Source organism: Rhododendron vialii, chromosome 2a, assembly GCF_030253575.1.
Source record: "Rhododendron vialii isolate Sample 1 chromosome 2a, ASM3025357v1".
NCBI lineage: Eukaryota > Viridiplantae > Streptophyta > Magnoliopsida > Ericales > Ericaceae > Rhododendron > Rhododendron vialii.
Window position 1 is genome coordinate 4,150,123 of NC_080558.1, and position 23,864 is coordinate 4,173,986.

The 23,864-nt window shown below is 43.0% G+C and overlaps 1 protein-coding gene across 1 annotated transcript; it reads right to left on the reverse strand.

The window, feature by feature from the left end:
* Positions 1–6,797: 6,797 nt before the first annotated feature.
* LOC131315518 (uncharacterized) lies at positions 6,798–23,362 on the reverse strand. The gene is made up of 4 exons (XM_058344623.1): positions 21,658–23,362; positions 20,276–20,653; positions 8,583–9,083; positions 6,798–7,640 (listed from the first exon to the last, which is right to left on the reverse strand). Exons 1-4 carry the CDS (start codon positions 22,961–22,963, stop codon positions 6,955–6,957), a joined length of 2,871 nt encoding a protein of 956 aa, XP_058200606.1. The 5' UTR covers positions 22,964–23,362; the 3' UTR covers positions 6,798–6,954.
* Between the last annotated feature and the right edge of the window lie 502 nt (positions 23,363–23,864).

Genomic DNA, 23,864 nt, shown 5'->3' on the forward strand with positions numbered 1-23,864 from the left:
AGTGGGGGCTACGGATAACTACACACCCAAAACAAGCAAGACTATCAAAATGTAACGAAAACATGAAAACAATCAATCAAGTTCGGCATCAACAAAGACGTTGCAAAAGAAGCTATGCATTTGAAACAGCAAGTGATTCAACAAACTCCTAAAGCTGGGAGGTACGGCGTAGTAAACCGTTCGGTGCCGACCCCCCGTCTACTATTACATCTGGCACGGTAAAATTCCAAAGTTCAGGAGTCGTCCAGTCCAACAAAAATTTTCAAAGATCAAACAAAAGCAAAAGGAGAAATCTCTAAATTTAAGGAACATCGTCAGCAGCAACGTCATCAGCCACCTCAGTCTCAGGCTCGGCAGCCCTCTCATCACTCTTATGGACCTGCTCGACGTCCTGCTCGGCCACTTCCCCTTCAGCATCCCCCACCTTCTCTTTACCTGAGCCATCCCCACTGCCGTTGGCGTCGGCATCACTAAGGTCGTCGACATCATCTTCGCTCTCGGGAAATTCATCTGGAGGAAGTGGCTCGCACTCTTCTTCAATGTATGGCAAAACGAGCTCGGGAACGACGGGTGCAGGGATTGACTTGGTCAGGTTAAGATCAGGTTCCAGCTGCAGGACCGCGCACGCAGCCTTCACACCATCCTTATACCCAGTACGGTACGAGATTGGAAGCTTTTTCTTGAGCTCTTCATTCACCATCGACCGAGCGTTCCTAATGTACTCAGCACCGGCTCGGTCGTACCCAGCTTGATAAGCCTTCTCGTCCACCTCCTTCGTTTTCCTCTTCTTTCTCCTTAGCACTTGGCTAAGCTCGCGCTCAGCCTTCTTGGCTTTCTCCACGGCGTCGTCCCTCTCCTTCTCGAGCTCGGCAATCTTAGCCTTCGCGAGCTTCAAACCATTCTTCGCGGCCTTCGTTTTCTCAAGCTCGGCCTTAGTGTCATCGCGATAGCGCATCCTCTCAGCAGCCAACAAATTAGCCTGATTGGAAACCCGCAGTAGAGCCTGTCCAGCCTGCAGAAGACAGAACGATTAGGCTCGGCGACAAAAGTACAGCCGAACATCATGTCTAAGAAACGAAGTGAGCTAATACCTGAACAAGGTAGGCGCTCGCAGGAACGATGCTCGGCTGCAGCTCCCTAGGAACCCTCTCCATATCCCTCGGCAGGGCAAGGCCGTGCAACATGGTGACGGCTAGTCGTGGCTCCAACTTAACGCTGTCTTCGACGCTGACGACCCTACCTTCGGCTGTAGCAAATGAAGGTGCGAACTCCTGCACGATCACTTGGCCCCCAGAACCCACCGACTTTTTTGCAGCCTTAGAGCCACCAACAGTAGATGACTCAGTCTGGTCTTTGAGAATTGGCGTTGGCGGCCTAGTAGGAAAGAAGTCACGAGTGACCTTCTGCTTCTTGGAAGTAGGTTCAGCCGTTTCAGCTTCCTTCTGCCGAGCAAGGGCACCATCCCTGAGGTTGATCTTCACAACGTTCCTCCTTCCCATATCGTCGGCAAATTCGGGAATAAGGGTTCGGAGGGGAGGGATGCTGATACCTGGGAATTCAGATGGCTGACTCTCCTGGAACCAGAAATCCGCAGACTTCTTAAAAGTTGGGAACTTGAGTCGAGGTTCCTTCACCTTCTTGCTCGGCTTAATTCCTCCCACCTGCTTCTCAGAAACCTTCTTGCCCCTAGGCTTCGTGATCGGCCCTGCCTCGTCCTCTCTTCTCTTCAACTTCCCTTTATATGAAGGTTCGTAACCAAGTAGCGTCGGCGCGTCGCGGCAGATTTGAGCCTTCAACATTTCGACGTTCTTCTCTACAGCCAGAGACTGCTGTACCTTCGTAATTGATCGGTGATCTGCAAGAAGAGAAGGTGTTAGATAAACGACGGGAATGCAGAGTGAATCATGCTCGGTGAATTAAGAAACAGAAAATAACTTCGGAAGTCTTTGATCTTCGGGACGCTATGCAACCGCGTTGATTGACCGCCAAACTCGTAATTACCGCCAACTTCAACATAGAAGTTAGCCCACTTGTCGGTGTCGGGCAACCCGTCTATTAGGGGCTCCTTACGGCTGCGCGTCGACAAGTACCTACGTTCGGTCTTGCCATGCCTGAACATGATGTAGGTATGAAAAAGGTCGGCAACTGTAAACTCAAGATTGTGGAGCTCCTTCAGCTTAATCACGGACATCACTATCCTATAGCTGTTGATGGCAAAAAAGTGGGGTACCATGCCGAACCTGGTCGGCAGTTCCCTTAGAAATGGGTGAAGGGGAAAGCGGAGTCCTGCCTCACAAATAGCCATGAAGGGGACTGTTATGTGCTCGGGACGGTCCACCCGCTTGTCCCTAATTCGGTCACTGGCGACCCGACTGACGACGACGTCATCTGGAATGTTGTATGTTCGGCAGAAATTAGCGTACTCGTTAGGACGGTCGCTGAAGTAGTGAGCATGAGGACAAACCTGCCCTCGCTCGTAACGATCAGCGACCTCCCTGTTCTCGTATGAAGTTTCGGCGGGAGCAGAACGGGAAGAAGTAGCAGCTTCGGCCTGGGGACGAAGCCTAGACTCGGCCTCAGGACCAAGTTCGTGCTCGGATTCGGACTCTGTGCTAGTGGTAAAAGTTATCTCAGGCGCGGTGTTGTACCCGCCATCGTATTCGTGGTCGCGTTCGGCGTTAGAGTCGCTGGAACCAGACGTATTGGAAGCAATTGAAGAGGCCTGGCGTCGGCTCCTGTACCTCTCCACGTATGCTCGGATCACGACATCTGTGGAATCGTCCCCTGAACTTTCAGAGTCGGATGAAATGATGATAACTGAGTGAGCCAGACCTAACAAAGATAAGAGTGAAACAATGAGAACCCTCGTCGTTGGCTAGAAGGCAAGGATCTTGCTACGTTCGGCTACCTAAAACTGGCCCACCCTATTATCACATTCCACAGATCCAAGTTCGGGAAACACAGACTCAAGTCGACAAGCTCGGCCAAACCCATTGTAGGCCAAGCTTATCAACGTCAGAAACTGGGGCTCGGCCAGCCCCGCCATCGGCCCAAACCACCAACATCAAGGTTGGGGCTCGGAAGAGCACATTGAAGCTGGAGATGAACAGTTCGCCCATCTCCAGTAATACATTATTCACTTAGAACAAGAAACTCCCAAAAAACCTAGAAAATGAACAGAAAATGCAGAAAACTTGCATTAACAACGAGAGTGATGGAAAAAAGAACTCGTACCTGTGATTTTCAGCAAGATCTGATGGAGAAACCTTTGGGAATCTGTGGGCACGCGCCCCAAAAATTCTCCGTTTTTTTAGTCTTAAAGAAAATCGGTGTGCGGCCCTCTTTGGAAAAGCGCGGCGGAACGCTTCGATTCAGAGTCGCCACTCGGGTTTTAGCGGTGAGAGCACCCAAGGAACCGAACTCGAAAACGTTTGCCACGTTTGTTTGATTTTGAAAAAGGCATGGACCGGTCCGTCGTCACCTTCGATATCTGAGGTTCGGGAGCCAGTTTACGAGAGGGGAAGGGTTCTATGGCACCCCTCTCGCCCAATCCGGAGATCGGTCTCTACTAAGGCATTTTCTTACAAAAAGTTTACATTTTTCTCTCATTTGATCATCTCTCTAGCCAGTTAGGGCGGGGGAACAGTTAATGGGGATTAAAACTATAACAAGTTGTGATTTATGTGGCAAAATGGTTTATGGATGACTTGATTGCAATGCTAAATATAGATTGAGAACAAGCACTGAGCAAGCTGGATAAATTGAAGTACGCTGCCCTGCAGGGACATGAGCAGATTCTGTGTCAGCATGCACTGGCCGAGCCATTGCATGCTGATAGACCATGCGCACGCCACTCCATAACTGGCGTACTCCACTTGTTTGTTTGCTCAGTCTTTGTTTTCAACCCTCTGGGCTCTGGAAAGGGACCAGCGCACACCCAGGACAAATCACGCAGTTAATAAAGCAGAAATGAATATATTTACAGACAGATGAAATGGCTTCAAGCCACGAAAAACAGAAGAAATACCCCAAAACAGTGGAGGACAGGAAATAGGCCGAGATTAAGCTAAGATGCAAGGGCCAGCTACTGGATCTTGGGATCAATTGCCGTACGCCAGTCAAAGGCTGCCGTACGCCACTTTGAGCTTGATCCAGTACTTGGCTTTTGCATCATCTGGGTTCTGGAACATGACCAGAAAGATCCCAGAGGCCTTTCGGACAGATAAAGAGTAAGTATTGAACATTACAGCTAAAGCATTTCTGAATATAGAAAGCAGTAAACTGGTTCTTTAGCATGCTAGGGTGATTGACAGTAATGTAAAATAACAGGAATGGTGATCCATGATCCCCACGCCAGTGGTGCTCGTATCGCCATTACTGGCGTACGGCATAGGTTTACTGGCGCGCGCCACTCTCCATCTCATATGATTGATGTATTTCACCAGTTTAAGGCCAGGACCAGTATTGTTTACTAGCCTGGGCCTCGCTGGTCCCCCTCAGGAGCTGAAAACAGAAAAGGACGTAAAGGTGGTATACCTTTTTGTATTGAGGTTTGAAGGTTGTGTTAAGCTTTAGAGGTTGAAAATGGAGGTTGTATGGTGACTGAACATCAGTGGGTGTATGGAAGTGGGCTACTTTCCTTTCTCTTTCAATAGAAGAAGAGAGAAGAAGAGCAAGAAGAGAGGAGAAGAAAGCTTTGTGCTTCTTAATGAGGTTAACCCCTTGCAAATGAATGCAAGGGGGGGTATTTATAGAGGGGGGAGAGACTGAGATCAGTTTGGTCCTAAGGCTTTGTTTGGCTAGTTGCTTGAGGAGAGCCTCCCATGCATTAAATGCATGGGACTTGCCTTGATGGGGGGTGTAGGAGGGAGAGGGAACGCCTCTGCCGAGAGTAATCATCAGGGATACTGTGGCCGACGTCATGGTGGCCACCAAAGTCTCGTCCATGTGGCTGAATAAAGTTGATTTGACTGGGATTGACCGGCGTGCGCCAGATATGGACCAGCGTGCGCCAGTAAAAACCAGCCAACTGTCGATGACCGACACGTGGCAGATAACTGGCGTACGTCGCCAATGTACTGGCGCAAGCCAGTTGGGTTTTGCTGGGGCCGTTTGGCTCTGGTTTGAAGGGTTTGAAAGGGGTTTGAAAGAGGCTCGGGATGCTCAAAGCTCAAACACACCATCATCCTCAGACTATTCTCGACTATAATCATCATTGGGGAAATAAAACGTCGGAAATTAGCATTCTCTGGACAGTCCAGAATGGGGTGTCTACAGAAGCAAGATCAGGAGATGAACCGTTGCTCTTCGAGTTCTGGCAATGGAGTTCTAGAGAGAGAAAGAGATCGTGGCCTTTCTCTCTCCTCGCGCTGCCCTTTATATAGAGCTAGGGTTCGAGAATCGAAGTTCCCGCCCGTCATTACACCGCCGAACCGTTGGCCATTTAGCGCATGACACGTGGCATAGAAAGGACAACCTGCAGAGCTTGCCAACCGTCCTCTCACCAGCCGTACCCAGCCATGAAGCGACATCTGGCACTCCTCCACTAAGAGTTCTCCATCAACGACTGATATTGCTTCTAAAGAGAGGATGGGTCAGGCTCGGCCAAATCTCACCTTTAACAAATAAAGATCACGTTCGGCATTCGATAGGTTCGGCCAGAGCTTGACTTCAATCCCTACCACGCGTTCGGCATCGGCAGAGATTGAGGGGCTATTGTAGCAGGCCGAACATAGAATTTCGCAGTGATACGGACTGAACCCAGTCCATGTCGAGCATAAACCTTGTGCACGGCTCCCGTCGTTACTCTTCATCGCCAACCCACTTGCCACAGGCTCGGCGGAAGACAAGCCCGTACTCGGCCACCGTCCTCGGCGAGGTCCCTCGCGACATGTCCTTCTCCGTCGATCGCGTGCCAGGATCGGCAATGTGCGTGCTCGGCCACCCGCGGAGTACGGCTGCTGCCGACGACGGCTGGCTACTGAGTCACGCGTCTCCCCAAGTGCGGAAGCGGTTATAACATAAGATGATCATGGGCGCACATGGGTGTGCCAGCTCAGCCCTAAAAACGGTTACCAGATCTATTTCATGATGTCACCATGACATCACTTGGCTCGTAAAAGGCACGCGATCGTACTTGGAGAGCAAGCCAGGAAGGTCCTATAAATATACAGTGATGGTAACCCTAAAGGTACATGCGACTCAATACTCACACAGATACACTCTCCAGTCTTCTGCTTCCTCTCTCTGTACTATATTTATCCTCTCGCTGGAGGGCCTTGCCGGGAGAACTCCCGGCCAGGTCTTATTCGTGCGCTCCCTGTGCAGGCTAGGGAAGAAGGCTCAATAACCATCAAACTACCAGCGAAGGAACGAAGAACGAAGATCAAGGATCACAGACCACACAATTTATTATTCTTTTGAGATGTGCTATTTCTAGCATTTGGATAGTTAAAATCGTTAGTGTAGAATGAAATTTTTGTTAAAGGTTTGTTTCAGTTATTGGTAGTACTCCATATGAGTTTTTGCGTCTTGTTTACCTTTTTGTTATTAGATTGTGGTCCTATGTGCTTTCCCTCTTGAACAAGGTTGCAAAATATATACTCGTACTCCATAACTTTTCAGTCACACATCAAGCCTTATGGTTGTCCATGAATTACGTACCAATCTTAAACCAAGAATGGTATCCCTAGTATCATGGTTCCCTTTCCTTTTCTCTGTTACCATTCTTCATCACAAACAAAGCTAAAAAAAAACCAAAACCCATAATCGGAGAACATAGAGTAAAACACACCATATGAAGCACTAAATTTTCAGACTATAGCAACAGCAACTCAAATACAAAGGTATTGGACAAATAGTTTGACTGTACAACCAAACACTTTTACAGTAAATACTAAGAAAGGTAAATGCTTAAGTACCAAGATTAAAGTTGGTCAACGCCACATTCATGAGCTACTTTGGTATAAGAAATAGCTCAATCGAACGAGTGCCCAGCCGGCTAGAACTGGAGATACATTCCTCTAAATCTTCATCGCATTTTATTAACATCAAATCATCATCCTCGTCTTTGTAATTGATGTTATAAGTTCCAGCCTCGAATGACAGCCTCTTTTTCACTTGTTGTTCCAGCTCTTCCTTTCGCCACGGACAAGACAACCGAAACATAATTGTTCCTTCTTCACACCTTACCTTTACCTTCACACTATTTGTATCAGTAGTAGCTGAGACTTCATTAGATGGCAGCAACGTATCGGAATTCAATTGTGGGATTTGCTCTTGATCAACAACTGCAGGAGATTCATTAGGACGAGATTGACCGATATTATAAGTTCCAACCTCGAATGACAGCCTCTTTTTCACTTGTTCCAGCTCTTCCTTTAGCCACGGACAAGACAACCGAAACATTGTTGTTCCTTCTTCACACCTTACCTTTACCTTCACACTATTTGTATCAATAGTAGCTGAGACTTGATTAGAAGGCAGCAACGTATCGGAATTCAATTGTGGGATTTGCTCTTGATCAACAACCGTTGGAGATTCATTAGGACGAGATTGACCAATAAGCTCGTGTTCCTTGCGAGGTGGCCATCTGTAGATATTATACTCCCGACAAACTCTCTTAAACGTTGATCGGCTAACTGCAAAAAATAGGAATCGAGAAGCTCAAAATTCGTCTACATGAGTAACTCTGACCTACATCTCCATTTTGCAGACTTCAATAATTAGTCTAATTTCAAAAAGTACATTCAGAGTTTATAACTATTCACACGCTCTAAGTCGAACCACAAATTCCAATGTCTATTTGTAGTCTCTACCTTTTAAGGATTCAATACTTTCTTTGCGAAAATCAAATTCACTTCTTGAATATAAATGGGATATTGAGATCATTTTCAAAGTAATTACTACACTAGATCCAAAAAGTACTCACTATACTGCTTTGATGGTACCTATTCTTATTGATAGATTAGATGAACATAGATGAGGTTATACACATTTCTTACGTAAATGGAGATTGAATCTCCATTTTCAGTGGTGAACATGGCTCGTATTAGTTTGGTTTTGTGCTAAACAAAAAACCAAACGAAGTCGTGAGGATTTAATGTTTCAAGACCAAACCTATCTAGGAAAACGACGAACCGGACCAATCCAAACCATTTGACTATGAGTCGGTTCCAATTTTGAACCATAGTTACCTTTAAGTTTAGATATCTTATGTACGAGACATTTATACCACTTACAAATCGCATCAGATGCTCAACACAAAACCCTTGTTTTAAATGAGCTTAATTAAAAGCCACCAAAAATTCAGCATACTTTGTTTTAAATATGAATCGAGCATATTTTTAAATATTCATGAAGTTACTAATGTATCCATTTTTTAGTTGAGTCTTCAAATATGGAAACTGAAATTGAGGTCTCCATTTTGATGCTCCCATACAGAGCATGGTTGGAGCAAGATAGACTTTGAAATGTTTCGGTGGAGTTTTTGAGAGAAAAGACTATCCAGTTGGAAACAACAAGCAAGATATTACCAACAAAATTGAGATTTTCATTTGTTGAAGAACAGTATTTATGCGTACCTTGGAGATGCTTTGCAGCATCTTTAAGACGCATTCTCTTGGTTTGTAATATATCTTCCTTTGCAATCGCAATTCTAACTCCAGTAGTTCCTTTGTTACCTCTCTTTCCTCCTGGGCTCTTTTCCTTAAATTTCCCTTTCCCTAAACACCCAGAATTCAACTGAGCCTCTACTATTACACCATCCCCTGTTCCCTCAACCCCCGTCCCAATGGCTTCATCTTCATCATTGCCCAAACCCGCATCAGGGTTATCTTGTTGAGCTGTAGGCAAAAACTGTGGCGGCAGAATTTCCTTTTCAAAAAAACTATTTGTGTCAACCGTAGCCATCAAGGCTTGAGTAGAAGGCACAGTATGAGAAGACAACTGTGGGATTCCCTTTTGACCGACAACCGCGGGAGTTTCATTGGGGAGAGATTGCCTAATAAATTTGTGTTCATTGCGAGGTGGCCATCTGTGGATACCATACTCCCGACAAGAACTTTTCAGTTTAGCGATGCTAACTGCAATAAGGAAGAAAAATTAAAGCTCAATATTTTTCTACCAAAGCAACTCCAATGCACATTTCCAATTTCGAGAGCCACAAAAAATATGTTTGAGTAAAAAAGAATTGTATTCAAAGCATATCACCACATTCACAGTGACTATATAACCACAATTCTCTCTGCCTAGTCCCGGATGGGATTCTCATATCGGCACCTAGTGCTGATTTGCTTTTGCAGGGTGTTCTGTAATCCCGGAGTAGGTAGTTTGGTGCAATCCAGTATTTTTGCGATGTAATCTTTGCCTTCGGGCTTAAAATGAATTGACTGATTAAAAAAAAAAATATAACCACAATTCTCAAGTCCTTTGTACGTATGGCTTTATGCACTTCCTCTCTTCTTCTTCTTTTCGTATATTTCCGCGTGTCTCCAAATATAGCATCTTAAATTGAGGTATTCAATTGCGATCTCCCATACAGAGCATGATAGAAACTAAAAGGGTTTATTGGTTTTAATCAGAGTAAACTTTGATTGAAGAAGTTTATGTTACTATGTAAATTGACATGAATTTTATTCTTCTGAGTTGTATGTATTGATATAGGATTTCACTCCATTAAAAGCTTGCGCTCAAATTGATTTGAATGTGAGAGAGTACTCCTATAGTCCCTATGAATTTACTATATAGGAATATAAATGTATATGCGTATCGATCATTATGTTTTTTTCTTTTGGAAAAAAAATTATTTGTTGATTAATGTAAAACTATCTGTTGTAATGCAATTGAACTTTGAATTCACGAATCACCCTAATAAAGAATATCAAGCAGAGGTAAGAACGTGTACATCAACATTTTCCCAAGTGCTACGCATGTGAGAAGTTTGGAGCACTTTGTATGCCCTTCTAACCTAAAAAAAAACAAGAACAGAATTGAGATTTTCATTTCTTGAAGAAGGACATGTATGCGTACCTTTGAGATGTTTTGCAGCATCTTTGCTACGCATTCCCTTAGTTTGTAAGATATCTTCCAGAGCCAGAGGAATTGCAATTCTAACCCCATTTGTTTTCTTGTTTCTTCTCTCTCCAACTGAGTTCTTTTCCTTTGTTTTCTTTTTTTCCAAACACTCAGAATTCAACTCATGTGCCATTACACAATGATCCCCTGTTCTCTCACTACCAATATTTCCAAATGCCTCAACTTCATCAATATTCTTCGCGGCCTTGCTGTACCCCATTCCAAAATCTTCATTTGGGTTCTCTTCTTCTGATCTGTTTTCATTTAGGAAGTGCCTAGGGGAATATGTGTGCTGTGACGGAGAGGAACATGTGTGATGCGACGGGGAGGAACATGTGTGCCGCGACGGAGAGGAATTCCACCAGTGCCGCGACGGAGAGGAATTCAACCAGTGCCGCAACGGAGAGGAATTCAACCAGTGCAACTCCTCCTCGGAATCGTCAGATTCCAATTCTTCAATGTTCCTAAGCCCAACCATTACCACATTCACCAAATTACTAGTTTGAAGAATGGAAAATTAACAGGGGGGGGGATTGAAATTGGAAGCAAACCCAAGTGAATTAAGTAGTACTGTATAAATGAAGCGGAACAAGAGATGAGAGGGGACCCAGAGTGAATCAGGGTTTGATGTGCCCGTGAAAAGAAGAATTGAGGATTCACCCCACTAGATTTCTAGGGTTCTACCACTCCTCTTGAAAATCTTTCAGTGGCGAGCGGGTACCACGTGGTGTCCGCTCGGGCATCCGAACCATCCATTGCGTGTTTGAACGGTTTAGATTTGGAGAGAAAAAAGAAAGAAAGAGAAAGTGTTGAGGTGAAGGGAGAGAAAAAGAGTTTCAATTCGAACCGTCCTAAAGTATATTGAATGGCTCGGATGCGCCGAACGAATACGATGTATGTACGACGTAGGATATATCCGCTCTGCACTAAAAAATCAGGATATATCCGCTCTGCACTAAAAAATCACTCGCTACTCCTACCTGCCTCTATGTTTTTAAAGGAAAAATAATATATAATATACTAGCGTACATGAATGGGGAACATGAAAATGCATTGTCGAGATTCACTCTATCAAGACTCTTCCTAAAGCCCAATGAGAGGATGTTTCCTTGCCTTTCTAGTTTCTAGCCTTCTTTTTGTTACTCCCCATGCTATAAAGTTTATCTTATCTGTTCGTAAAATAAGGACTAAAAATAATATACATTTCTTTCAAGAAAAAAATTCAATTTTTTTTCACAAACTTAAAAAACTTAGTGATATCTAATCAATTATTTTCTTTTTTTGAAATTTTCTTGAAAAAAAATGTATTTTTAAGTTTTCGTTCAGACCAAACAAACTTTACGAGATGGAGGGAGTATTTGATTCTTACCATAAATTTTTGGGTGCAAATAGGGTAAAGTCCACGGGGTACCCAGTCCCATCCGAGCTATCCATTTGAGCTTTAGACGGCCCAGATCCAAGCAAAGGAAAAGAGAAGAAAGAGTGTTCAGATCTAGACTGTCCAAAACACAGATGAACGGCTCGGATGGGTGTTGAGTATCGCCATCCAATCTGCACCCAAAAATTTCTCGATTCTTACTAATTTACAATTGGTTTGGTCTTTTGAACTTGCCCAAAGGATCAAAAGATTCAAAAAACACAACCCTTGGCGAAAAGGAGATACATGGGCATGGCACAGAAGTGTAATATTTCCTCTTACTTCATGTGCACGAAAACGTTTTGGACCCAAAATTTCACATCTTGGCAAAAATCCACATCCAGTTCCGATAGCAATATGCGTATATTCACTGATTCACAAAAAAAGCCCACAAACATTCCTCTCCTAGTGAAAATATGTTCTATTGGCCAGTAATGTATCTCTTTTTGAGCGGATCAAAAAAAAAATGTATTTCTTTTTGAAACTGCTATAGGATACATGAAGGGAAAAACACGTGCCGTCATTTTCTCATACATGAATAATTTTTCGCTGAGCAGAAGGTACGTCAAGTTATGTCTAGGCTGGGAATGAAAGACAAGAACCGTCTTGTTTTTTCACTTTTTGTATCAGTTAGATGATTAATTTGACTTTGTCCAAATTGAACTTCTTCCAAACCACCCCTTTTTTGTCTCCGTGTGTCCGTCCAACCCCATCCGATATCAAACTCTATCTGTGTAAGCCCGGTTTTAGTGAGTTACCAAAAATACCCAAAATCCTTGCCTCCCCCACGAACGCGATGGGCCAAACCAGATTCTCTCCTTCAACTCTCTTTCTCGCGTTTGTTGTTCAGATCCAAAGCGAAAAAGAAGACGGACTCGGATCTGAATTCCATGACTTCGAGCACGGCGTCAACAGGGTCTTGGTTCTCTAACATGCTCTCCAGCCACCGGAAGAAGCAGTCGGCGACCGGACCCTACCTGCGGTTGTCGAACCTCCCGGCGAAAAAGTCAAAAACTGATTGAAAACCCTAGGTTCGGAACAGAAAGGAATTTTGGTAGAGTTTGAAGGAGTGTTTGGAACTAGGAAGTTCATTCAAGTTTTGTTTAATCACCTGTAAATTAGGCTGTAGTGTAATCTGAGAGTGGAGGATGGGAAAGCTCAAGATCCACTCGGTGAAACCCTCTTGATGTTGGACTGTGGATTCGATTCGGACGAGATTGGAAGGGACTCGAGTCCTACGTAATCTGAGAGTGGAAGGGGAGGAATTAGGGGTGTGAATTTTGTAATTTGAGGGTGTGAATTGTGCAGTGTGTAAAAGAATTCACACTCTCAAAATTCACACCAAGAATTCATACTAAGAATGGTGCAGATGAGGTGTGTGAAAGAATTCACATCGATAATTCAAACACCCCAAGAATTTCGGGATTAATTTTTTTTGATATCACATATGTCGGTTGGGTCTTTTGTTATTGCATTATTGAGTGTTTTTTTTTTGTCTATCCTAGTGAATTCTTGATTTGGGGTGAATTGTAAGATTATTCCGTGTTTAGAATTTGTCAAAATCGAACAATCCTGCGAGATTATCCTGTGTTTGGAGTGGCGTTAGCGCTCTTCTTGGTCTATAAATTACACATCAATTTTGAAAACGTTTTTTCTCACACTATCCTTCATGGCAGATTAGAGAGCTGTGATGAAAGTCTCAATATGATCCCACAATCCGTAACAACTTTTATTTTTAATCTAAATTTGAATCAACACAAAAAGATCAAACAGATCCTAGACGTAGAAATTAGAATCCAGGGTACAAATTGGAAGGATATTCTCCTTTGCTTTCCCGGTGGGCTAGGGTCAGTGTTTTCCCTAATGGGTTCAAATCATAGCAAATCAAAATTCCTAGCGTAATTATACCAAGAATGAAAGTTTCCATAGGATCAGCCGACCCAACAAGCTAATGAGGGGCGGCACCCCTAGCTGGTCTCAACTTCATGGTGAAGTTGCGATCTCCAACTTTAACTAATTCTGGCGACACTATTATAAACAACTAACAATATTGTAGCTTATTACAGTTGTTTTGTCCGATTAATCTCCCAATGTGGTAGTTTTAACAACTCTCGTTCTTCACATGTCTTCTTGGCTAGGTGCTTGGCCTGTGGTACTGGTAGGTATCTATGCATTTTTAGAGTAGTAATGAAGGAGACGATTATACTGATCGTTACTCCCTCCCTGCCATTTTTGATTTTATTTGCTCTTTATAGGCATTACAACTATTTGTGGAGTCCTCTTAATATTGTTGAGATTTATGCAATTGCCCTTCAAAAACAAATGAAAGCCCATGCACTCCAAGTCTAACCAAACTTTTTATGGGTTAAAGTTTGGAAGGTTGCTTTGTGTTGGTTGCTATTTTCAAAAATGAAGCAAATACATTGGAACGGCCCAAAATGAAAAGATGAGCAAATAAATACTCATATTAATTTTATACCTTAAAGCAAATAGATTCCTTTAATTTGGTCCCAAAAAGTCAAAGTTACAATCAACTCAAATTGCTCTCCAACTTATTTGGTCAAAAAGCCTTGGTACGTTGGTAGGGATTTCCAGGGAGAACTTAAGGGCAAAATGGAAGCTACATGAGAGTTTTTTAATTCTTTGTAGTTCATTAACTAGAAATCCACAAATCTAATTGTTGTATGTTAGTCCCATTCGATGGAGACCAGTGTAATTAGTTGAAAGGTTGGGAGAGCGGTGTATTTGTAAGAAACCTCAAGGGAGGATGGTGAAATTACCCTAAAATTTGAATGCCGGCCGTCAACACGTTTTAGTCAACATGCGTACGTATGATTTACGCGGATATTCTTTTTTCAGAGTAGAATATTGAATATCAAAAGACAAATTAACAATAGATTATGATTTTGGCACTCTAAAAATTGATGGAGAGATTCTAAAATTGAACTGTATTAATATACAAAACGACGTTATTTTGGAACCCCTCCATCAATTTTTAGAGTGCTAAAATTTCAATTTCCTACATTTTAATTAGCCAAAGTCTCTCTAGGTTGTTCAACAAGTCTCTCGAGGGAAGGAAAAGTAGCCAAAGGGTCTCCGGAACCGCCCCGATATATATATATATATATATATATGTGTGTGTGTGTGTGTGTGTGTGTGTGTGTGTGTGTGTGAAACAAAATGGCCTAAAATTTCAAGTTATCAAATGTTTATTTGGTTGTAGGTACAAGATTGAATGCATATACCCACGATGTCATCTCATTCTCTGAACTAGATAGTAGCATATATATTTGGATTATATTTTTTTGTTACTAATATAAAAATTCATATGATTCGGGCCCTTGCTGAGTACAAAATCCACGAGCAAAAACATGCACGCAATTCGAAGACTATTTTATTCTACCCCTAGAAAGTGTTTGAACTTAGCATTGGGACTCTTTGAACTCTCTCTTCTCTACGTGAAATATGCCAAATGTACATCAGAAGAGTAGACTTGCTGGGGCAATCTACTTTTCCACATTAACCTCAAACACTAGTAATATAATTAACGGGAGTATTTGGAATTGTGCTGGGCCCGGGCACCTGTTAGCACCCCCTTGTGTCCGCCCTAAATCCGTACACTTCTTTATTTTGAAAATCCAAAATTTGTATACGAGTAAGCTGGACATTATCTGGTCAGTTTGAGCCATTAAATTTCGGGAGGTCTTCATTGTGTTACTTATTGGATAATGAATTTCATCTATGTGTGTGGTAATGTAGTTCCCAACAAATCACTTTTTCCATCATTTGAATCTCATCTTCTCATGAGGTTAAGACATATGCGTATAGCTGTCAAACATGTTTTGAAATCAATTCTGTGGCGTCATTCAGAGCTAGAAGGATACTACGTATTTGATTGGTTGTTGAGTGCAACTGGGCAATTATCATACATGAAGTCATGAACCAAATGTAGTTCCATCATCATCAAATGAAGATATTGTTTCTCCACAAAAAGTGTCAAAACCAAATTGGCTTGGAATGCGAGGGCGTGCCAGGACAAGTCTGTCCGAATTGCTTTTAAGGCCTTCGTGCCTCAAAGTCTGACTTCTATCGAGTGATCGTGCTCGGCCTAAAGGGTAAGGCCTCGTGATGGTTCGTTGGTTGCCTTGTCGGGCTAAGGACTTAAAGTATTTCTCCCTTGTTGTTAGAACAATGGAAAGAAAGACAATGCAGTAAAAAGGATCAAACGAACTCCATTAATCGATTCAATGAAGCTTGGGTACAAGAAATGTGATAAAACTTAAACTACTTTGAAGTGAATACATGAAATGCTTGAAAGAAATGGGAATATAGGTGCATAAGCTGTGAGCTTTTGAGGTCGTGGACCTTTTGCAAGGCCTCAAAAACTGAGAATTATAGGGACTACAGGCCTTGAGCTGCTTCGAAATGCTCCAATGCATGGCTGCCAAGTGGCCTTTTAGCAAAGGCTTGGGCTTGAGCAGCTTCAAAATGCTCCAATGAGGGGTTTGCCTCCTGAACAAAACGTGCCTTACACTCCAAGAATATGGCAAAGGCCTGAGGAGTCCTCCTTCTCTGTGCAAATCTTCTGAAAAAGCAAAAAGAATTTCAGGCCCTGCAGTACCCAGACCATGTTGAGCTGCTTGGACACTCAAGCTAATGCTTGTATGGCTATCTTCCGGGCCCACCATAGCTGCAGGGCAAAAAATACCCCAGGCCCCCCTTTATTTCATTGGGCCTTCAACTCTTCGTGGGTCCCAAAAAACCCTTTGAACCTAATTCTTTACGGAAGAAGGATCAAGAAAAAGATTTAAGCAGGCCTGGGAGAGCTGCTTGTGAGCAGCTTGCTTAGGCCTGCAGGAGTCACTCACTAGAATTTCCAGGGGCTGCATGCATGCCACTTGTTGCTGGTCTCTGCTTCATCCTGAAGAACGGGGTCCCACCACTACAGACCTTGAGCTGCTTGTGAGCAGCTTACCTAGTCTTGTTCCAGCAAGAATATTCTAGGCCTTTGAGCTGCTTGTGAGCAGCTTCGAGGCCTTTGAGCTCCTTGTGAGCAGCTTCGAGGCCTTTGACGATGTTTTCTTAGAGTAATGGGCCTATTTCCTGGTCAAGCCTGAACTTTGATTGGTAAGTCATGGGCTTTTTGCCCCATTGTAAGCCTTCTGAGCCCAAGTCTGGTGAGAAAACCAAGGCCTCTACCAATTTGGGCTTATTCCGTGGGCTTTGCTACTCTTAGGCACTTGGATTAGGCCTGAATGAATCAAATGGATTAATCTAATCCTTGGGCCTTTTAACTGATTTGGGTCTTTTAACTGATTTGGGCCATGATGGAAGGCCCAACATTTCTTAAGAACCGGCCCTAATTCGTGGGCAACTGGTCGTAAGGTCTTTCAAAGCTAGGGCCTCGACCCTCGAGGCTACCTTTTAACCCGTAAATCCATTTCCTGATTTTTGGCCAAAAATGGGTGTAAACAGATATACATCCATAATGCCACTAAATGACCAAAAATGAATTTAGTTCCTTGAATATTTTACCGCAGCTGCATGCTGGTGGCAGCGATTTCATTCTCAGTGCTCGTTGTCTGTCGATTCATGTTCCGGTGAGAGTTCTTTGAATTTTTCTAGCTCAGATGTCGGGTCTGAACGTGCAAATATGCAAGTAAGAACAAGTGTTGGAAGAGATGGTCTCTGAGTTACTGTTTCAAGCACCCCTAGTTTGTTCAAGCCAAGGTTCTGGACCAGATGACATAGAATCCTTGGGAGATTTCCATGTTTGGGGAGAGGGTTGGTGCAACACAACTGACGGATTCAGAAGTCCATATTCCACAAATTAAGCAGGATGCCCTGATTCCTAAACAGTACCTTTTAGAATCAAACGTAGCTCTTGATGTTCACCAAATTGCTTGTGGTGTTTGACATTTTGCTCTTGTTACAAGGCAATGTGAGGTTTTTACCAGGGGAGAGGAATCTTGGGGGAGACTTGGTCATGGAATTGAAAAAGACTTAAGTCGCACTCGTCTTGTTGAATTTCTGGATGTTACAAATGTAGTAAAGGTAGACAATGTACGCATATTGTTGATATTAAAAAAATTTGAGCTTCTGGCTTCCCATTGTTTCTTTCATCCGACGGTCTGGAACTCACATCCTCTAATTCCATAGTAAAAGAAGGTTCACGGAGCAGCAGGCAGAAGAATGGTGGATGGAAAACAAAGACAGGCTACTTAAAAGGTACAACCCGCAGGCGGCAAACAGTGTCTCAACTGGATCATCCACAGCTCCAACTGCTTCCGATGAGAATGATGAGGCAACCCCATCTTCTTGATCTTGGTTTTGAAGCTTAGGCTCCTCCAATCAAAGCCTGACAAGTGGAAGTAGGAACAATACACCAGCTCCTATTACCATGGGTCGACACAAGGTTCACCCTTAGATGATGGTCTCATGGCATAAGAGGGAATTGTGCAAATCAGATGGCCTTGTGTTTAAAGAAGAGAAGTATCAGAAGAAGAAAAGTTCAGTTGACCTAGAAGCAGACAAATATTGCCTGTCATTTTCTTACTCAATTATCTTTGGTGGTGCTATTTCCAGCACGCGGGTAGTTATAGTTTAGTTGTACAGAGGGAAGTTTTTAAGGGCAAAATGTGAAAGAGGAATCATTCAAAAGCCAGGGGAGTTGAAACTATCTTACAAGACAATGGTTACTGCTTTGTTGTGTTATTCATTTGCAGTTATTTGTAATGGAGTGGTTTCAGTTATCATTGTTGTGCCCTCTCCCTTACCATTCTTTAGCACGTACAAAGCTCAATAAAACTGAAAATTAAAAACCAGTAACATCTATAACAATAACAACTCAAATACCAGCAACTGAGAATCTCGAAACGCACTTTTGTGCAACGTATATGACAAGATACGCTTATATAGATTGATTTTGAACCAAACACGCGATCTTAGGATAAACACTATAATTACAATAATTTACAATAGAAAAGAGGGGGCAATCCTTAACTAGGAAGATTCAAGTTAGTCAACGTAATTAAATGGATACTTCGATTCAATCGAACTGGTTCCCAGCAGTCTAGAATTGGATTTGTAATCCTGTAAATCCTCATCACAAGCTATTAAAACCAACTCGTTGACCTCATCTTTGTAAGACATACAATTTGAAGCACTAAATTTTGAGAAGATAAACTATTGGAGAATTTCTAAATGCACTTCTCCTGTGCAATAGATCTGGACTGTACAACCAACAACTTCTACGGTAAACTATTCAGAGGGGTAAGTGCTTAAGTACCGAGATTAAAGTTGGTTAACGCGAAACTCATGAGCAACTTTGGGCTCAAGAAATACCTCTATCGAATGGGTGCCCAGCCAGCTAGAACTGGAGATATAATCCTCTATATCCTGATCGCAAGCTATTAAAGTCAAGCCATCGTCCTCATCTTTGTATTTGATGTAATAAGTTCCAGCCTCAAGTGGCAGCCTCTTTTTCACTTGTTGTTCCAGCTCTACCTTTCGCCAAGGCCAAGACAGCTGAAACTTTATTCTTACTTCTCCATACCTTGCCATTATAGTCACAATATTTGTAGCAATAGTAGCCAAGACCTGAGCAGAAGGCAGCAACGTATCGGAATTCGATTGTGGGATTCGCTCTTGATCAACAACCGATTCGTTGGGGTGGGATTGGCTGATAAACTCGTGTTCCTTGCGAGGTGGCCATCTCTCGATACCATACTCCCGACAAGCTCGCTTTAACGTAGATCGGCTAACTGCAAAAAATAGGAAGCGAGCAGCTCAAAATTCTTCTATGGAGTAACTCCAACCTACATCTACATTTTGCAGACTTCAACATCTAGTATTATTGGTAGTCTCTACCTTTTAAAGATTCAATCTTTCCTTTTTGAAAATCCCTTCTTGAAGGTATATGGCATATTAATATGATTTTCAAAGTAAATAATTACTACACTAGATCCAAAAAGGAAGTAACTGCTACACTGTTCGAATGGCACTTACTTTTTTTGATAGATTAGATGTACATAGACTAGGGTTATACACATTTCTCAAATACAATGGAGATTGAATATCCACTTTCAGGGGGGAACATGGCTTGTATTAGTTCGGTTTCGTGCTGAACTAAAAACCAAACCAAGTCGTGCAGATTGAATGTTTCAAGAATCATATTATCCATGAAAATGATGAACCAAACCAATTCTAACCATTTGACTATGATTCGGTTTCAGTTTTGAACCACTGTTATCTTTAAGTTTAGGAATCATACGTACGAGTTATTTATACCACTTACAAATCGCATCAGATGCTCAACACAAAACCCTTTTTAAAACGAGCTCCAGTAAAAGCCACCAAAAATTACTAAAATTCAGCATATGTCCTCTATGAATTGAGCATATTTTTAAATATGAATGTATCCATTTTTTAGTTGAGTCTTCAAATATGGAAACTGAAATCAAGGTTGTCATTTTGATTCTCCCATACAGAGTATGGTTGGAGAGAGGTAGACCTTGAAATGTTGTTGAGTTTTTGAGCATGTTTCTAAAGAGTGTTCCCATAAAGTTAATGTATCCATTTTTTTTGGGTCTTTCATTATGGAACCTAAAACTGAGGTCTCCATCTTGAAGCTCCCACATAGAGCATGGTTGGAGCATGTTTGACTCTGTAAAGTTTTGCTACAGTTTTTTTTAGAGAAAAGTCTATCCAGTTTGAAATAACAAGCAAAGATATTACCAACAAAATTAAGATTTTCATTTCTTGAAGAAGTGTACTTATGCTTACCTTTGAGATGCTTTGCAGCATCTATAAGAAGCATTTCCTTAGTCTGTAAGATATCTTCGAGAGGAATTTCAATTCTAACTCCAGTAGTTTTCTTGTTTCTTCTCTCTCCTCTTGGGGTCATTTTCATCCTTTTCCCTTTTCCCAAATCCCTGGTGTTTAAATGACCATCTTCCGTTTCCCTTTCCCCTGTTCGCTCACTCCCCATTCCAACTGCCTCAACTCCATTGCCAAAATCCTCATCTAAGTTCCCTTGTCGAGCTGTTGGCAAAAACAACGGTGGCACAATTTCCTTTACAACAACACTGTTGATGTCAATTTTAGCCGCTAAGGCTTGATCAGAAGGCACAGGATCAGGATTCAGTTGTGTGGATCGGCTAACTGCAATATGTAAGAATTCAAAAGCTCAATATCCTTCTACCAAAGCAACTTCAACCCACATTTCAAATTTCAAGAGCCACAAAAAATGTTCAACAAAAAAATTGAATTCAGAGCATATCATCATTCACGTTCACTAACCACAGTTCTCTCTTTTTTTTTTTCCTTTTCCCTTTGTTAATGACTGTGTCCAGGACTTTGTGGCGAGTCCGTGACTTATTTCACGGTTGCGGATAGCCACTTTCCCACTTATACCAGGTAAATTCAGAGCCTAACACCTGGGGGAAGCAATCTCAAGGGGGAGTAAAGAACAGAAATACCAACTTTCCTTCTCCATTTCTAAGAGTCGTTTATTTATCAGAAATGCTAGGGACAAAGAAAATTTACCCCGAAACTACCCCGAAAAGATCAACTAGTGGTTGAGATTCACTTTGATGTGTGTGATACAATCATCAAAGTGATTCTCAACCATTGATTGCTATTTTTGGGTACTTTCGGGGTAAATTTTTATTGTACCTAGCATTCCCCTTTATTTATTTCTCGAACTCAACTTTCCTTCTAAAATGTCAAGATTTAGTTTCTCTATCTTATCCTTGCAGAATGTATCGATCTCCTAATAATATGGTCAACACATTTTCAACAGTAGCGATCTTATGCACACAGGGTTGGTGTGCACTTCCTTTCTCATTTTGTGTGTGTAGTTTTGTGTTTGGTCTACCAATATAGAAACTAAAATTGAGGTCTCCGAATTCGAGCTCCCATACAGAGCATGATCGGAGTCGGAAGTTTTTATGAGAAGAGTCTATCTACGTTAAGAAGTGCGGATATGGCGCAGTGGTGAAGCTGTCCCATTGTATGAAGGTCATGAGTTCGATTTCCAGAAATGGTAAAGAGTTCGACTTATGCTGGAGTTTAGGTACGGGTACGCCCATCTAGTTTATCTAGTAAGAAAAAAAGAAGAACAAAATTGAGATTTTTATTTCTTGGTACCCTGTATATATGCATACCGTTTAGGTTCATTGCAGCATCCTTAGTTTGTGGGATGCCTTCCAAAGGAATTGCAATTCTACCTCCAGTAGTTTTCTTGCTGCCTCTTTCTCCTTCTGGAGTTTTTGCCGTCTTTTTCCTTTTTCCCAACCACCCAGAACTCAATTGAACATTTTCCTTTTCACCCTTTTCCCTTTCACCTCCCCCTGTTCCCACACCCCCAATTCCAACTTCATCATCTACCGTGGCCTCACTCAAAGATGGCAGGATCTGCTGCAGCGTCCCTCGTGTCAGATCCGACAACGAGAGCACCCACTGCTGCAGCAGCGGCTCCTGCATGTGGCTCGGCAGCGACAATATCCACTTCTGCTGCTTCTTCACCTGCCTCAGCCCATGCAGCTCCAGCACCTGCAGCAGCTGCAGTTCCAGCAAGCTAAACACCAGCGGTTGGTGTAGCTCCTGCAGCAGCCACTGCAGCAGCCCCTGCAGATGCATCGGTGGCAACCGCAGCAGCATCGGTGCCAGCAGCTGCAGCACCCCCTGCAGCAGCCCCTGCAGATGCATCAGTGGCAACCGCAGCAGCATCGGTGCCAGCAGCGCCAGCAGCAAGTTCATCCACTGAGACTGCTGTTTCAGCAGCTGGAAAAAACCGTACGGGCCAAGGTTGTCCTCCTGCTGTTCTATTTGTGGCGGAATTTCCATTGGTTGGCTAACCATTGAATTAGACGAGGGTAGAACAGGCCGTGGCGGTGACAATGTACGGGGTAGAACAGGCCGTGGTGGTGACAATGTACGGATATGCAAGGGCGATGGAGGGAAATTGAAGAAGATGGTCTCGTCGAAATCTTCAATAGCCTCATTCGATATTCCATTGTTACTGGGCTCAGCCATCGACCCAGTTACCAATTCCGACAAATAGGTCACGTCGAAATGTTCGATAGCCTCGTCCGATATTCCACCGTTACTGGGCGCAGCCATCGACCCATTTACCAATTCCGACAAATAGGTCGCGTCGAAATGTTCGGTAGCCTCGTCCGATATTCCACCGTTACTTGGCGCAGCCATCGACCCATTTACCAATTCCGACAAATAGGTCGCGTCGAAATGTTCGGTCGCCTCGTCCGATATTCCACCGTTACTGGGCGCAGCCATCGACCCATTTACCAATTCCGACAAATAGGTCACGTCGTAATGTTCGGTAGCCTCGTCCGATATTCCACCGTTACTGGGCGCAGCCATCGACCCATTTACCAATTCCGACGAATATGTCACGTCAAAATGTTTAGTAGCCTCGTCCGACATTCCACCGTTACTGGGCGTAGCCATCGACCCAGTTACCAATTCCCAAAAATAGGGTTTGAGAGAATATGTTTTCGCCCCAATTAAAAGACGAAACAAGAGATTAGAAAAGAATAAAAACACGAGATCGAGAGAATATTTGGCCCAAATCTAAAGAAGAAACAAGAGATTTAAAAAAGCTGGAATTTGTTGCAAACCCAACTAAAAGGGCAAAATTTGGCAACGCAGATCCTAATTGGGTCCGAAAGTGAGGAAGACAGGAGAAACCAATTCTTTGAATCTGGGTTAGAATCCTAATAGGCCTCTAAAAAGTTCAATGGATCGATCGAGAGAGAGAGAAACAGAGATGATGATAGGGTTTGAATCCTAAGCGGCTTTGATGAGGAAACGAACGACAGACTCCAGGTGGTGAAGTAGTACACTTTGTCAACAAACTCAAGACCCTTTACAGCCGCTTTTATATATAGTCTCGTGAACTTCCCAAAGGATTCATAAAGTCGGAGCAAATGAGAACAAGTCAAAAAGGATGAGTTCAAACAGTTACTTGATGGGATTTTTCTTAGAGTAGTGCTATTGGTACCGACGGTACCATAGGGAAAATGTACCGACGGCCACCGGACGGCCGTCTCCGGCCACCGGACGGCCGATCCGAGCCGTCCAAAAATTTTAAAAAATAAAACCGAGTGGGCCTACGCGAGAATCAATGGCATCCGAGGTGTGTAGAGTACTTGATCCGAGCACCCCTTTTTCGTGTATATACACGTATATACAAATATACACGAAAAATGGGTGCTCGGATCAAGTACCCTACACACCTCGGATGCCATTGATTCTCGCGCAGGCCCACTCGATTTTATTTTTTAAAATTTTTGGACGGCTCGGATCGGCCGTCCGGCGGCCGTCGGTACATTTTCCCTATGGTACCCGT

What these genes read in the sequence shown, in the direction of transcription:
- LOC131315518 (XM_058344623.1), bottom strand. Translation starts at nt 22,963, where the DNA reads ATGGCTACGCCCAGTAACGGTGGAATGTCGGACGAGGCTACTAAACAT. An exon ending in TGCTGCAAAGCATCTCAAAG is followed by an intron (nt 9,084 to 20,275) that starts GTAAGCATAAGT and finishes TCCTTATTGCAG; the next exon opens with TTAGCATCGCTAAACTGAAA. An exon ending in TGCTGCAAAGCATCTCCAAG is followed by an intron (nt 7,641 to 8,582) that starts GTACGCATAAAT and finishes TATTTTTTGCAG; the next exon opens with TTAGCCGATCAACGTTTAAG.